This window comes from Peromyscus maniculatus, chromosome 18 (assembly GCF_049852395.1).
Source record: "Peromyscus maniculatus bairdii isolate BWxNUB_F1_BW_parent chromosome 18, HU_Pman_BW_mat_3.1, whole genome shotgun sequence".
NCBI classification, from domain to species: Eukaryota; Metazoa; Chordata; class Mammalia; order Rodentia; family Cricetidae; genus Peromyscus; species Peromyscus maniculatus.
In genome coordinates this window covers 13,374,487-13,388,785 of record NC_134869.1, presented here as the reverse complement: position 1 = coordinate 13,388,785, position 14,299 = coordinate 13,374,487, and the positions used below count along the sequence as shown (strand labels likewise).

Here is a 14,299-nt window from a genome sequence, read left to right as displayed (position 1 = left end):
AATTTTTTTCCTTTTTCAATCATGCTAAAAATGGAAAGTTTAGCTACTTAAAGGCTAGTTTTTACTTGAAAGACATATTTTTGGTAAGTTTTATTGGGAGCTGAAGAGATGGCTCAGGGGTTAAGAGTACTGGCTGCTTTTCCAGAGGTCCTGAGTTCAATTCCCAGCACCCATATGGTGATTCACAACTATCTATAGTGGGATCTGATGTCCTCTTCTGGCATAAAGGTGTACATGCAGATAGAGCACTGATAAATCTTTTTTTTAAAAAAGAAAAAGATAAATTTTGTTGGGCTTATGGTATTGTTATTTGATATAAGAACATTTTTCTTAATAAATAAAAATTTGGCAAAGAAATAACTTCCAAATACTAGGTTTCTTTTAAATGAGATCAAAGATTGCCTGTTTATAACTTTTTTTCTTCTTTGTTGAATGTATATCTGTTTATTTGGTGTGTATTGTATAAAGTGATTGTTACAGTTCTTTTACATGATTTAATAGCTTCTTAGATAGACATGCCATATATTACTATTAGAGAATAGAATAATATAATGTCTATGAGATAATAGCCTTCATTGTGTAAGCATATTTATTTTAATAGAGTATAAATTTAAAAGCTATAGTGTCCTTTAGATTCGTTTGTATTAGAATTGATAAATTATTTTAGAATCTATTTGTATATGTGCAGGTTTTATTTTTTGAGTGTTGAAAATACTTTAATATTTTCTGTGTGCCAATAAAGTAATAAGTAAATGTTGATAATGGCTGAAAAACTATAGCTGGACTTAGGAGGAATTATTTACTGTATTTTGTGAGATACTAAGCTCTTTTCATATGATAATTAGGAATAGTATTTAAGTTCATTGTAATAGAAATCTCTAGCATAAAAACGTATGTGGAGAAAGTAGAGGTTTACTTTACCCCCTATAAAATGGCCAAAGGTAGCTGTTGACGGTCCAGCATTAGACAATGCTCTTTGCAGGAGGGAGGCTGTAGGACTGGGGAATGGCACTCTGCTTTTAAGGAAAAACAGCTCTTTTGCTTCAGTCGAATTGCTTAAAGCTTAGCTGAGGGAGCGTGGAGGACATGGTCTCTGTTCACAGTAGCAGTGTGGCAGGGGGACAGCAGGCATTCATTCTGTCAGGGAGAATGGATGTTGGTGGCTTGTCGTCTTTTCTCCGTTGGTGCATCCTGCAAACCTTCGCCCATTATAACCTCTTCAAGCACACCTGCACATGTGCTCTTTTGTGGCCACGTGCAACACTTTGCAAGATGATTTTTTTTTTAATTTTCTTGCTTATAGGGCTGAGTTTTGACTAGCCCTCTCACATAGTTGATGTATACAGCTGATGTAGGTAAGCACTGAGTTGTAGAAATGAAAAAGATAACATGCCTGAAATCTTGGGCACATTGTTTTCATCCCGTTCTTTCTCCATCTTAGGTTCTGTAACACATTTCCTCACTGAGCGAATGAGCCATGTAAAGGTTGCTCTTCAGGCTAGTTATGGAGGATTGTCTGCAAATGTTAATGTGTCTCTGCAGAACACCAAAAATTAAACCGAAGCTGCCATGATGGTCGTTCATGAAGAAGACTCTGGAATTCTAACAACTCAGTCTCTGATACTTGTTTTCTCCAAGGGAATTTCCACCAGCAACAAAATTGTACAGCAAAATGTATCTTGGGTTGATTTTTTTTCAAAAGTGTCTTAAATGTATCCCTAATTAGTTTGGACTGTGTCTTTAAAGTTAAATATCAGAATATTCCAAATAGTTCTGGTTTTCATGCTCTTAAGTCTTCATGGCCTTAATAAGGTTGCTTTGTTTCTTACTTGTAGTTTAAATAATGCAGATATTCCTGGGAATTAAGATAGACAAAGATGTAGTAGTTCTGGAGAGGTGGTAACTTGAACCTTTACTCCCTAGTTTATAATTCTCCATCTGGGAGCATATAAGGCTTTGGGTTCTAACTGGAATATCGGGGAGAGAGATTTGGGACAGATTTGTTTTCACGTGAACTTAAAGTATGTGGACCACAGTATCAGTGAGCTATGGCCAGCAGAAGGGTAGATCTCAGAAGAGCGTAGGCACAGAGATCTGTGAACCCTCAGGGCAAGATCAACAGATGTTTTCTGTGGGCAGGCAGGGTTCTCTGTCTCTCTAGCTGAGAAGTAGTTCTATTATTCCCTGTTGGTAAGGCTTGGAGAACACAGACTTCCTCAGCAGGTGACTGACAGCCTCTTCGGTACTTTCTTCTCCGGCTGCTGGGCTGCTCAGAAGAGCACAGAGACCATGGCACCTTTCATTACTTGGAGAAATGTCATGTCAGAGAGAGCCTGAAGGAGCCAATCAAGAGAAACAGCAACCCAGTCGAGGGTTACCATCAACCAGAGAAGGATGAGTCAGTGGTAACACATTCAGAACAAAAGAGAGCTGCTGGAGGGAGGAAGAACGCCTTAAATACACAGAACTGTTGAAGTACTTCAAGAAATCCAGGGATAACACATGAACTCAAGCCTTGCTAGGTCTTACCTAACAAAGAAGCCAGCTTGCTGGGGGCACCGTGGGAGTGACGTACTGATGCTAGAGTGTCAGCAAGGGCCGGCACAGGCACGAGCTCCAACTGTCCAGGCTGCAGGGAGGACACCGGGGTGCAGATTCCTACATTGACTGCAGCTGGGAGAGAGCCCGCTGTTCCTGATGAGGCCACGCTCAAAAAGACTCGGACAGCACAGGACTCCTGAGGAAGCTCCTACACTTAGCTGTAGCCAGAGACCTGCAGGAGATGCCCTGAACCTTTGTGAGAAGAGTGTGGGAGGTGGACGCCTGGTGCCTTCAGACCTTTCCCAGGACATCCCCATCCACACGGCAGAGGCCGACGCCCCAGCAGCCTCTAGGAAAAGGAAGCCCATTTCCAGGGCTTCCAAGCGGCCCCGTGGACAGTTAAGGCCCTGCCAGGATCTCTCAGCGCCTGCGGAAGATCCCTCAGCGTTAGCCTCATTGGCCCAACATCCTCAGCAGAAGCCCCTTGCAGGCGGGTCTCAAAACTCAACGTTGCCCAAGGTTTTCCACAAAACCCGCAGGGGGAGGCGAGACCCCGCGAAGCTGGCAGCTGCCATGGAGCGGGTGAGGCAGTGGGAAATTGGCCTGCTTCAGAACCTCGAGGAAGCCGCGCAGCACCACCTCACTATAGAAACCGAGTCTAAGAAACCAGCGAGCCAGGAGCGTCAGTTTACCACAGAAGACCAGCCAGAGCCCTTCTCCCAGGCCCACACAGGGCACAGACTTTTGCGTTTTTTGGACACATGATCATTAAATGTAAAACTGGCATTACTCTTATAAATGTTTGTACCACTCACTCTATCCAGAAGCGCTTGTTCCTTTATTGTAAAACCGTAAGCACCCTAGCGTGTCAGCCCCATCCGTTCTCCCCGGCTTGATCCACCCCTTCTTCAGGTACAGGGGCGGGGGCACTGGCTCTTCCCCGAGATGCAGGCAAAAGCCTGTTGCTTGAGTAGACTCAGAAAACAGTTCCCGAGAGAAACTGAAAACTGACTTGTTCACCGCCTGCACTAGATGCCAAGGGCGTGTAAGGTCTAGGAGGTGCTAAGAGGCAGGTGATGTTGATTCTGAAGCTTCAGGTTGGGGGGAAAGTATTTCCTTCAGTTTGTGTCAGAAGTGGAAGCGTTTTTTGAAGGGTTACCAACCTTCAGGAACTCAGGAAATCTCCCACAAATGGGTCAGGTGCAGGCGGACACCTGCAGTTGTCCGGACACTCCAACATTCCATCTGCTCCAGTCTGGGTGGTAGGAGTCGACTGTGTAAGATGTTCCAGCGTTTGCAACTTTTACAAACGTCCTCCTGTGTAAACCGACTGTTCATTTGGCTCATTTTTTCATAATTACTAAGAGGTTATAAAATTACCAGTTATAAAAATGATACAAGTCTGTTAACTTTTCAAAAAAAACAGGAAAATAGAAGCACAAAAACTTATTATGTAATGATATAAAGGTAAATACTTCCAAGTAATTTCTAATTTTTATGAAAAATAAGCTGTTTTCATGACAACTTAGAGAAAAAATATGAAGATTTCCTAATACAAAAGGCATATTGACACAAAAATTAGTATCCTAACAAACACCAAATTGAAAGAACTTAGAGGTAGAGCTATAGTTCTTAACATGAAGATACTAGTAGTCCCAGGAGGGAAAAAACTAAATAATAATATATTTGTCATAATAAATAGAACTGTTAGCTGAAAAGAAAGTGTACTGATAATTAGTGTTTAAGTTCTAGGCTCTATTGATGAGAAAAGATACATAGATATGACCTGATAAAATTCCTGGACTCTTAAATATTATAAAACTCTTTAGTTATAATTTATTGCTGAATTATAATTTAGATATGTTTGTTATTTAGCAAAAGATGAACTAGAATGTCCCTTCCCAGCCACAGTAATTGCTTATCATTCAATTTCAAAGGTTTTGTGAGAATATGCAGAATTGTGTAGAAGGAAATGTTATGTTCATTTATATTTGTCCACAGATGTCAAGCAATCCTTGGTACTGGACCATCTGTGACAGCATGCAGAATTTTATATAACATAATAGTCTGTTTCCTGTGCCTTTATTGTACTGTGTATTATTTACAGAGTCAACTACGGGATTTTCTGTCGGGCACACAGTGGGCAGTAAATGATGGAACTAATTCTCACGTCCCAGCATCCCCAGTGAAATGCAGCCAGGATGGCGAACAGGTACTGTTAACACTGCCAGCCACTTAAAGCAGGGGGTGACCACTCAGATCACGAATCTGTCGGTTCATTGCAGTTATCACTGTTTTTTTTTCTTTTTTCCAAGTTTTAAAGTTGTTTAAATAAAGCTGAATTTGTAAAGGATACTACATTGGGATTGGTAAAAGTGTCATCTTAATCCACATCTTCATGGTTTGAGCCATGGTAACTAACTGCCCCGAGCAAACAGGCACAATCCACAGTGCCAGAGACATAGTTAAGTTTCAGCTTGTCCGTTTTTTTTTTTTTTTTTTTTTTTTTTTTAAACCTTCTACTAAGTAAAATTCACATCTGCTGTTTTAGATGATTGATTCTTGAGAGAATGTGTTCCATAATGGATAATGTTCCTTTTTTTTTTTTTGATTTTTCGAGACAGGGTTTCTCTGTGTAGCTTTGCGCCTTTCCTGGAACTCACTTGGTAGCCCAGGCTGGCCTCGAACTCACAGAGATCTGCCTGGCTCTGCCTCCCGAGTGCTGGGATTAAAGGCGTGCGCCACCACCGCCCGGCCCTATGGATAATGTTCTTATGGCAGAGTATATTGTACAAGTATGTACTCAAAATTAGTATGGTTGCTGGTTTGTCCTAATGAGGTTTACCTTTAGCTGAATATTATGTTAGGTACCTGTTGCCTCAACTAACCATGAGCTCTGTTTATAAAAGTTTCTATGTTTAATAGAATCACCATTGATGAGAGCTTAAGGATGTTGTCAAAATGAGTAAAATTTTATTGAATGTATTTTTGAAATCCCACTTTCATGGCCATCTACTCCAAAAAGTTAACACATTTCATGAATTCCTCTCAGTTTTTCAGGAGAGAGACTCTTCTGAAGTCTGGTGTTAAGCAGCTTGAACCTTAAGGAACAGATTCTATCGCTGTTTCCAACTAAATGCTTACTCACTTCCTGGATTTAATAATATACTCCCCCCCCCCCCCCCCCCCGTGTTTCCCTTTTTTCTGTCTTATTTAAGGGTTACCAAAATCCTGTGCCATATGTATGCCCGAAATTCTTCAGCATGCATTTCCTGAAAATGAAGGAAGGATAAGCCAATGTCTAATTTCTCCATGTGCTCCTAAAATACTTGTTGTCTCTGTTGACTGTTTTAGTCTTTAAGGGTTCCCTGTTTCCCTTTTCCTTTTGTCTCCTTAGTACTCTGCTGTTCTTTACCTTGTCCCTTGTTTGTTGTATCTAACAAAGGCTGTAAGTTAAGATTTAGTGTTAATATTTTATTAGGAAACAGAAGTTCAGGCTGTACTGAACTGGCCGATCTCTCTAGTATAAAAATTAGTTTTCACTTTGCAATCATCACCAAAGACCTGTGAGAAGGTCCTCTGGCTTTACCCTGGCAATCCTGTTTCCAGCAACCCTTTCTTTACCCAGTGGGTTTTTTAATGCATGCAGTGATGGTTCTTGCCTGACTCAGGTATTTATTTTTCTCCCAGCATTTGTAGCGCCCTGAGTTTCTTATTTGCAATGTCTTCATTAATCACCTTCAGTCACCCAAAGCTTTACCTTGTCTAATGGGATAAATACACTTCTCTAAAATTGTGAAGGTCATTGCTTAAACTCCTCTATCAATTTAGGAGTTGATGTGATGGAGCTACATTAGAGGTAAACTAGATATATAATTTTTCTATTTGTCTTTGTTTGTTTATTCAGTGCTTTAAAATTTGCTATACTTTAATGCTAAAATTGAGGGAGCCTCATTAAGTTAGCTCCTGTGTCTTTTTTTCCATATTCCCTGTAAGATTTTTGAGTATTTTCTTGTTTCTGGTATAAGAAAATCCCAAGCCTACCGTGAATATTCCTGTCCAGAATACCAGGTTCTTTTTAGTGTTTTTATCACTATTTTCTCTTGCTTAGAATTAATTTTTTTACTTGCTTTCTCTTTGTTTTTTATTCTTGTCCTAAGCCTTTATAAAATACTAATCAAAATTTTCTTACTTAATGAGTATATTCCTAAATGTCAAATGAGAACAGAGTATTGTCTTACAGACCTTGCCTCTGATATTTCTCATAAAAACTGTGTGTGTGTGTGTGTGTGTGTGTGTGTGTGTGTGTGTGTGTGTGTGTGTATGTATGTATGCATGCACCATACATGCCTGTGGGTGTCCGAGGACAGCTTGTAGGAGTTGGCTCCCTTCCCCCCAGCCTGTGTGATCTGGGGATCACACTCAGGTCTTCAGGCTTGATGGTGAGCACTACACCTACCTCAGTAGCCCAGTGTCTCCGTTCTCTCCTAAGTACTCTGGAAGGAGGACACAGTAATTGCTGTTGTGGTCTTTCAAAAAAGAGGAATGTCTTATATGTGAAAAAAATATAAGCTTTATCGTTTCGACTTAAAGATATACACCAGTGTCCCAAAAGACTAGCTGTCACAAGGATTATACTATTCAGAAAGTGACGGGATTTCACTATTTCCATATGGTTTCTTTATATTAAAAACACCAAGAGTGCCTTGAGGTATAGCTAAGTGGTAGAACATGTGCTTAGCCTCTACCTGGCCTTGGGCTATATTTCACTTATTAAATATATAATTTTATATTTATATCTATAATCATGATATTTCAGGCAAAACATAGGCAGTCATTAACAGCATGCCACTTTCAACCTTCTTTATGTGTGAAGACGACCGAGAGCTTCTGTAAAATCCGATGAAGGCTTCACTTAACACCCTGAACAGGCAGCTGAGTGAGGGCCAATTTTTGCACATCAAGCTTACCAGCTTTTCAGACTGACCCTGACTTTCAGGAAGTGAATGAAAATGGCAGAACAACCAGTCATCTTCCTGAGGAGGAACACCATCTCTGACATTACCAAAGCTAGTTTTAGGGAATCAGGCCTTAACGGATCTCTGCTTTTAAGGGAGTTCTTTGTTAATGGGGGGAGGAGATGAAGACATAAAACTGAATATGATCACATCACAGGGAATTTGTGCCAAGTGAGCGTCAAGAGATCAGTCAGCTTTGGAAACATTCTCTGAGGAACGCATGCTCCCTCTGCCACAACAGCGAAGTTGTGCTAGCACATAGCTCAAAACAGAACTCGAGGAAACAGTAAAACAGACTGCTTTTTATAAAACGACGTAAAAAATACCCTTTCATACTGTTCAGCCACCCAAAGTAGAGTAACCCAAGTGCATACTCCTCGCTGGGCGCCTCCAGAGCCCTCAGCTGACTGTGCCTTCTCCGTTCTAGCGCGCCCATGTTCTGCAGCACTGTTCCTGTCCCTGCAGACATCTCCTTCCCTCTCTGCAGTTTGGGCACTTTGTCTCCTTTCTAAGGACCCTTTGAGGCTTGTGCCTGACTTAAAGGCGTTTTTAGAAATCAGCTTACTTAAATTCCAAAGTGACTTTTGGGGATGCAGTCTTGCAGAGGTATATTCTGATTATCAAATACATTTACTAATGGCACACCAAAATCTTCTCATGGAACTGTAAGATGAATTTAAGAAATACTTTATTTTCTTATTTTATTTTCCCCTAAAGTGTTAAACTGTTGCTTTAGAAATTCTGAGGTAATATACAATATACAATATTCTCTTGTCAGGGCATTAAGCAAGAAAAAATTATATCAGTATATCAGTTTTAGTTCAATCATTTGTCTTATACAAGCATTTATGTGTTAGCAAGGGAAGTTTTTAACAAGGAAATTTTTTTTTTCATCTAAATTCCTGACTTCAAATTAAGGTTGGATATTTGCATCTCCGTAAAAATTAAAGTAAAATAAGCGTGAAGCAGTCAAGAAGATAAATGAAGTTGTTTAGCTCCCAGAAACTGCAAGTATTTTGTGATATGGGTAGAACTGGCGTATTAAGCAAATAGAGTAGTACTCTCCTTTTTGGTGCCTTGCTAAAGCTTTAGTCTTGTGGGTTTTTTCAATTTACGTTCTTGCTTCTGGATGTCATAACTGTATTTATGGACTGCTTTTTCAAGGAGGCTTTAAAAACTAACTTGCACATACAAGAGCACAGAAACCATAACTGCCATGTTATCTGACCATAATGAGGGGGACACAGTCCAGCTGCAGCCAGAGCTTAAAGAAGCCCTTCATCTGTGAGAACTCCAAGATACTCTTCCCCAGTGTCTGCCCAGCAGCACAGATCAGAGAAATGGAATTTGTAAGCCTTAAAGAGCAAGTTATAGGTGTGGAAGCTTAAAGTTTGACTTTGAAAAAAAAGTATATATATATATATATATATACACATACATATATGCATATAATATGCTTTGATCAAATCTACTGTTCCTTCTCATCAAATTCCTCCCCTATTCCCCCACCCTTACTTTTCCTTTCCAACTTGATGTTTTTTATATATATGTACATATATATATTTAAAATATGTATATTTAAACCCACTGAGTCCACACAGTGCTGCCTATATGAGCGTGGGTGTAGGATCATCTGCTAAGGCATCAGTAGCCTTTTAGGGGCTCAAGTTCATTTGCACATTTAAATAATCCAAAGGCTTGTCTTTAAATTTTCTTTTAAAATGTAGGCTTGTAGTAGGTAGCTATTCCAGCTTTGATCTGGAAGTTCCAACCCCCATTGAGGCTTCAGTAACTGTCACACCTACAAGGCAGGGCCGAGAGAGGACCCTGAAGACCTGAGATCTAGATATGCCGGCTCTCTTGGTTCCTGGACCCTGGACTCTGGAGGTAGACCGAGCGGAGTTCTCCAGAGAACACCGCCGGACTGCGCTACAACTTTCCCAGACCCTGTTACCTATCTCTTCATTTGTGAGTTACCCCACAAAATAAACCTCCCTTTTAACTACGTGGAGTTGCCTTAATAATTTCATCAATATCTGACACCCAACGTGGGGCAAATTCTAAAGGCCTGGGTGGCTGCTACCCTCAGCTTCCTCCCTGGCTGGCGGGCACTTGAAGCTGCAGGGTACCGCCTGCAGAGTAAAACCAGGAAAAACCTACATATCCTTCTAAAACATTTCCACCAACTGGGGACCAAGCATTCAAATATATGAGCCTGGGGAAGGATGGTGGTGGTGGTGGTGGTGGTGGTGGTGGATTTTCATTCAAGCCACTACATATGCATAGGATGCATTTTAATAATATTCATTCCATTCCTATTCCAACTCCATCTATAATCTTCTCAATACCTCCCTCCCCCAATTTCATGCATTTAAAAATAACCCACTGAGATGAATTATGGTTGCTTGCCTGGTAATGGGTATGTGGTTATTTACCAGGGACTATCCTGAAGGAAAACAGCTCATCTGACCCAGCATCAATTAACTGCCCATAGTTCCTCAGCTAGGGGTGGGAATCCTGTGTGTTCCTCCTTCATGATACTGGAATGTTGTATGGTGTAGGTTTGGTGGAGATACTCACAGTCCCTGTTGGTTCGTGTGTGTAACAGCCGTACCTTGTTTGAGAAGATAGTTTCACATTCTTGCCCTCTTCTCAGACTTGTACAGTCTTTCTATATGTACCCTTTTCCTGGGATGTTCCCTGAGCCCTGGGAAGAACTGGGGTGGCGGCTGATGCAGATGTCTCATTTAGGCCAGAGCGCTCACCTAAACTCAGTACTTTGACCAGCTGTGAGCCTCTTCATTAACTGCTGTTCCTTGCAGAGACACTCTCTGATTTGGGCTGAGAGCAGGACTAGTCTATGCATACAAACATAAATATTTAGAGGGTAGTTTGGCAACATGACACCATATGCATTTAGTAAAACAACATTAATAGTTCTCTCCCACCTCTCTTGGCCCTATAAGCTTCCTAGTCACAGGCTTTTGAACAGTTTATAGTGCCAGGCATGAATTCCTTCCTGAATCACGAAACCAGTCAGAAAGTGTCTGGTTGCACTCATAACGTTCAAACCACTATTGTACCTCTGGACACATCTTGCCTAGCATGCCAGTATTGTGGCATGCACACTGCTAGCTAGGTAAGACCATTGGCAACCTTTCCCTGCTGGTATCCTGCACAGCACCTTCTGGAACTGTGAAACCTAGCAAGTAGTCCAGTTCCAATTTGATTACTCCGTGTCCTGCAACCAAACTTTTGTGTCTTCAGCAGATGATATAGTTCTGATAGGCAACCAGAAGCAGTGTTGGTAGCCTGTATTGTTTTGGAGGTGTTGTGGGTCTCCTTGGCAAACATAGGGAGGTATTGCACTTTTTATACTGGGCTAAGAAAATTTAAATAAAGAAATGCCTTCTTAGAGTTTGGAGATGATACATTACTGGGGCTTCAGATTTCTGGTGTTATTGGAGCATTTATGAATTTCTTTTTTGACCATGATTTGAGCTCAGCATCTGTAAACCTGTTATGTGGGCGAAGGATCGCGAGTGTATGATATGAAAGCGAGAACTAGAAACCAACAATTCGGAGCTGTAGTGGTGGTCATAGTTGAAACGAAAGGAACTTGAGGAGAGTCCATAAAAGTTTCATTTTTCCGAGATCTGGTTGTTCTTTTCTTTTCATTTCTTTCTTTTTGCCCTTGAATGTGCTTTTGATGTCAACTCTAAGTTCTCTGCCTAAGTCTGGGATTTAAGGATTTTCTCCTGTGTTTTGTTCCCACAGTTGTCCAACTATATTGTACGATTAAGTCTATGGGCCATTTTGAGTTACTTTTCATAAGAGGTGTGAACTTTTGGTTGGGGTTCATTTGTTTTCATATGAATGTTTGAGATGTGTTGTCCCAACTCCAGTGATGGCACTTCCTGTTTTGTACTTTCGGTGTGGTGTCTTTGTCTGTCTGCTTCTGGGCTCTTTTCAGATTCCACTGAGCTGTGCGTCTGTCTTTCTGTACATACTTCTCTCTCTTGGTTACTGTAACTGTGTAGTAATTCTTAAGAGTTTTCTCATATAGTTAGTATGTTTTTATATGGCTTACATTTTTCCTAGTACATCTGTTAACGCTACCAAAGGTCAGTTAATGTCAACACTTACTAAGTGTCATTTTTTTTTTTAACAGAGCTGAGGACCGAACCCAGGGCCTCGCGCTTGCTAGATCATTGTTTTCTAAACATTTGTTTTATGTTATTCATTTTGATCTTTAGTTATTTGATAGTACCAGTCGGTATCTAGTAGATCTCAAAGACTTAAGCATTTAATTTTAGCTCTGTGTCTGGTGATGCAATGGGATGTAGACTTGGGGTCCAATGGCTGGACTGCTCTCACTCTAAGGTTCCAGAAACTGCAACATCGGCTGCTATTTCCTGGCAGGCTTCTGCAGAGGAATAAGATGGAGCCTCAGCAGAAAGGCCTCTGTGAACTGTATCTTTTATGTCATTCTGTAAGAGCATTTTCCCAATAATCACCATAGTTAGTATTTTCTTGTTATTAAGTTCATTTTCATAAGAAAGACTATGTTGGTTATCCAACTTGTTCCTGGTTAGTTTGGCTGTTCTTTTTGCCTAAAGAATGGGATGCAGTATCGTTATTACATGGTTCTATGTATCCTTCCTGTAGATAGAAAAGAGGTCTAGAACAACTGAATAAAGAAAATAACGAAATACTTTACTGTACAGGTGCGGCTGTCGGCAAGGAAAATCTTCTTTTCCTATTTGGGTCTGCTGGTGAATTCCAAGAATGACCTGGCTCTGGCTCGTGTTCTCAATGTCCCTGACCGAGGACTGGGGAGAGAGGCCTTCACCACCTTGAAGCATGCTGCCCGAGAGAAGCAACTGTCTATGTTTTTGGTATGGGTGCTTACATTTTCAGGATTCTTACATTTTCAGGATTCTTACACTTCAGGATTCCCTGAGCAGTGAACTTTAATGTAGATTTCTTGTAATCATAATGAAACAATTTTTAAGTAGTTAGTTTATGTTTTATCTCTGTATTTGAAAACCCATTGCTTTTTTTTCCCCTGTGACTTCCAAGTTTAGCAAGGGAGAATTTCTATAAAGCAGTATTTCCTACATAAATATATTCTATAGACTGTTAGCACTAATAAATAAATGTACACTTTTCCTCTCCTGTTCTCTTCTTTTCTCCTTCCTTCTTTCCTTTCTTGTGCTTTGCTATGTGGCCCAAGTTGCCCACAGATTCTTGGTTGTCTTGCCTCTGTTTCACAAGTGCTGGGGTTACAAACATGTATCACTGTGCCTGGCTCTGATAAACGCTTCTTGAATAAGTGTTTCTGAGGGCACACTCTTCGGACATGGTATACATGCTGCTGGTTTACACAATGCGTGTCTGCATATCAAGAGCTGTGAGAAGTCCTTCCATGAAGAACTTTCTCCTGCCTTGTAGACAGTCAGACTTGTTACTTCGTCTGTTGTTCTTCCTCGGCCTGTTTGACCATAGAACTTTCCCACAAGTCACTGATATTCCATAATGTGCCTTTCTTAGGATAATTTGGAAGATACTGTTTTTAGAACATGTTACCTTTTTGATGGGGATGTTCTTGGATATAGCTATCAAATATGTATTTTTATCACTGTAAAGACAGGTCTTTCAACTGCTTATCCTGAAATGTGAAAATTTGCTGGAATTTAGTGATTATCTAGTACAAATCTTTTTTTATAGCAAAGGTAAAATAAAGGTTTGGACCCATATAAAACAGAGTAGTTGACACTGAAAATGAATTTTTTCTGTGTAATGATTTCAGTAGCCATTTATCTATATAAATGAAACTATTCATAAACGAAGTCTGTATAGTCAATGCCCTTAAGAATATTACTATATTCTTTCGTCCTTGCTCTTTCATCTGACTTAGCATCTCAGTTTTCACCTGCAGCTAATTGCTGTTGGTTTCATCCTGCCTATGTAGCACAAAATCCACATGGCACTTACTCCTGTGATTATTTGCTCCCCAAAATGTGACATGATACATAAAATATTCTTCAATGTAACTGTATGCCTGGGATTACACAAGTGTACTCAGCTTTATTAAGCATATTGTAGTTTAACCTTCACAATCATTAAAGATTGCTAAGTCATTCTTTTTCATTCACAGATGGCCACATCATTCATTAGAACATTAGAGCTTGGAGGGAAAGGATACGCACCATCACCATCAGATCCTTTGCGGGCACACGTAAAAGGGCTGTCCGATTTTATCAATTTCATTGACAAGTTAGATGAAATTCTTGGAGAGATACGCAATCCAAGGTAATAATTTATAAATTATAAATGTTTGTTGTCAGTCTATCTTTAAAAGGTTACAGAATCAGAGGTAGGAATGAAGGTAATATTGAAGTCCCCAAGCATCAGAGCAAAGCATAGATAAGGAAATAAAATGTCAAAATGGATAAATCATACCTGCATAACCTTCCTCTCTACATTTCTGCCTTGCTATGATACTTGTGTGTGTGTGTGTGTGTGTGTGTGTGTGTGTGTGTGTAAACAAAATGTTGTGTTTAAATTAAATTTGTATAGTGAAGATGGTTGTTATTTATCTTTATATGGAAGAGACAGATTTTTCAGAACTGGAAATCAAGTAATTTTTTAAAGTGTTTTACTTATCAATAAAGGAAACCCATACCAAGAATGAGGAGGAAAATTGAAAAGATAATGAATTTCATATTTGGTTTTTG

General features: G+C 40.1%; 2 protein-coding genes across 3 annotated transcripts in view; both read left to right on the top strand.

Moving 5' to 3' along the window:
• Parpbp (PARP1 binding protein) overlaps positions 1-14,299 on the top strand; it is a 56,181-nt gene that overhangs the window by 17,537 nt on the left and 24,345 nt on the right. For both annotated transcript variants that reach the window (XM_042263338.2, XM_015998477.3), the window contains 3 exons: positions 4,649-4,753; positions 12,287-12,457; positions 13,720-13,874. In XM_042263338.2, the coding sequence (XP_042119272.1) occupies positions 4,649-4,753; positions 12,287-12,457; positions 13,720-13,874 (431 nt within the window). The remainder of the gene's footprint in view (positions 1-4,648; positions 4,754-12,286; positions 12,458-13,719; positions 13,875-14,299) is intronic.
• Positions 900-3,360, top strand: Ccdc201 (coiled-coil domain containing 201). The gene has a single exon (XM_076554574.1). It carries the CDS (start codon positions 2,698-2,700, stop codon positions 3,304-3,306), a length of 609 nt encoding a protein of 202 aa, XP_076410689.1. The 5' UTR covers positions 900-2,697; the 3' UTR covers positions 3,307-3,360.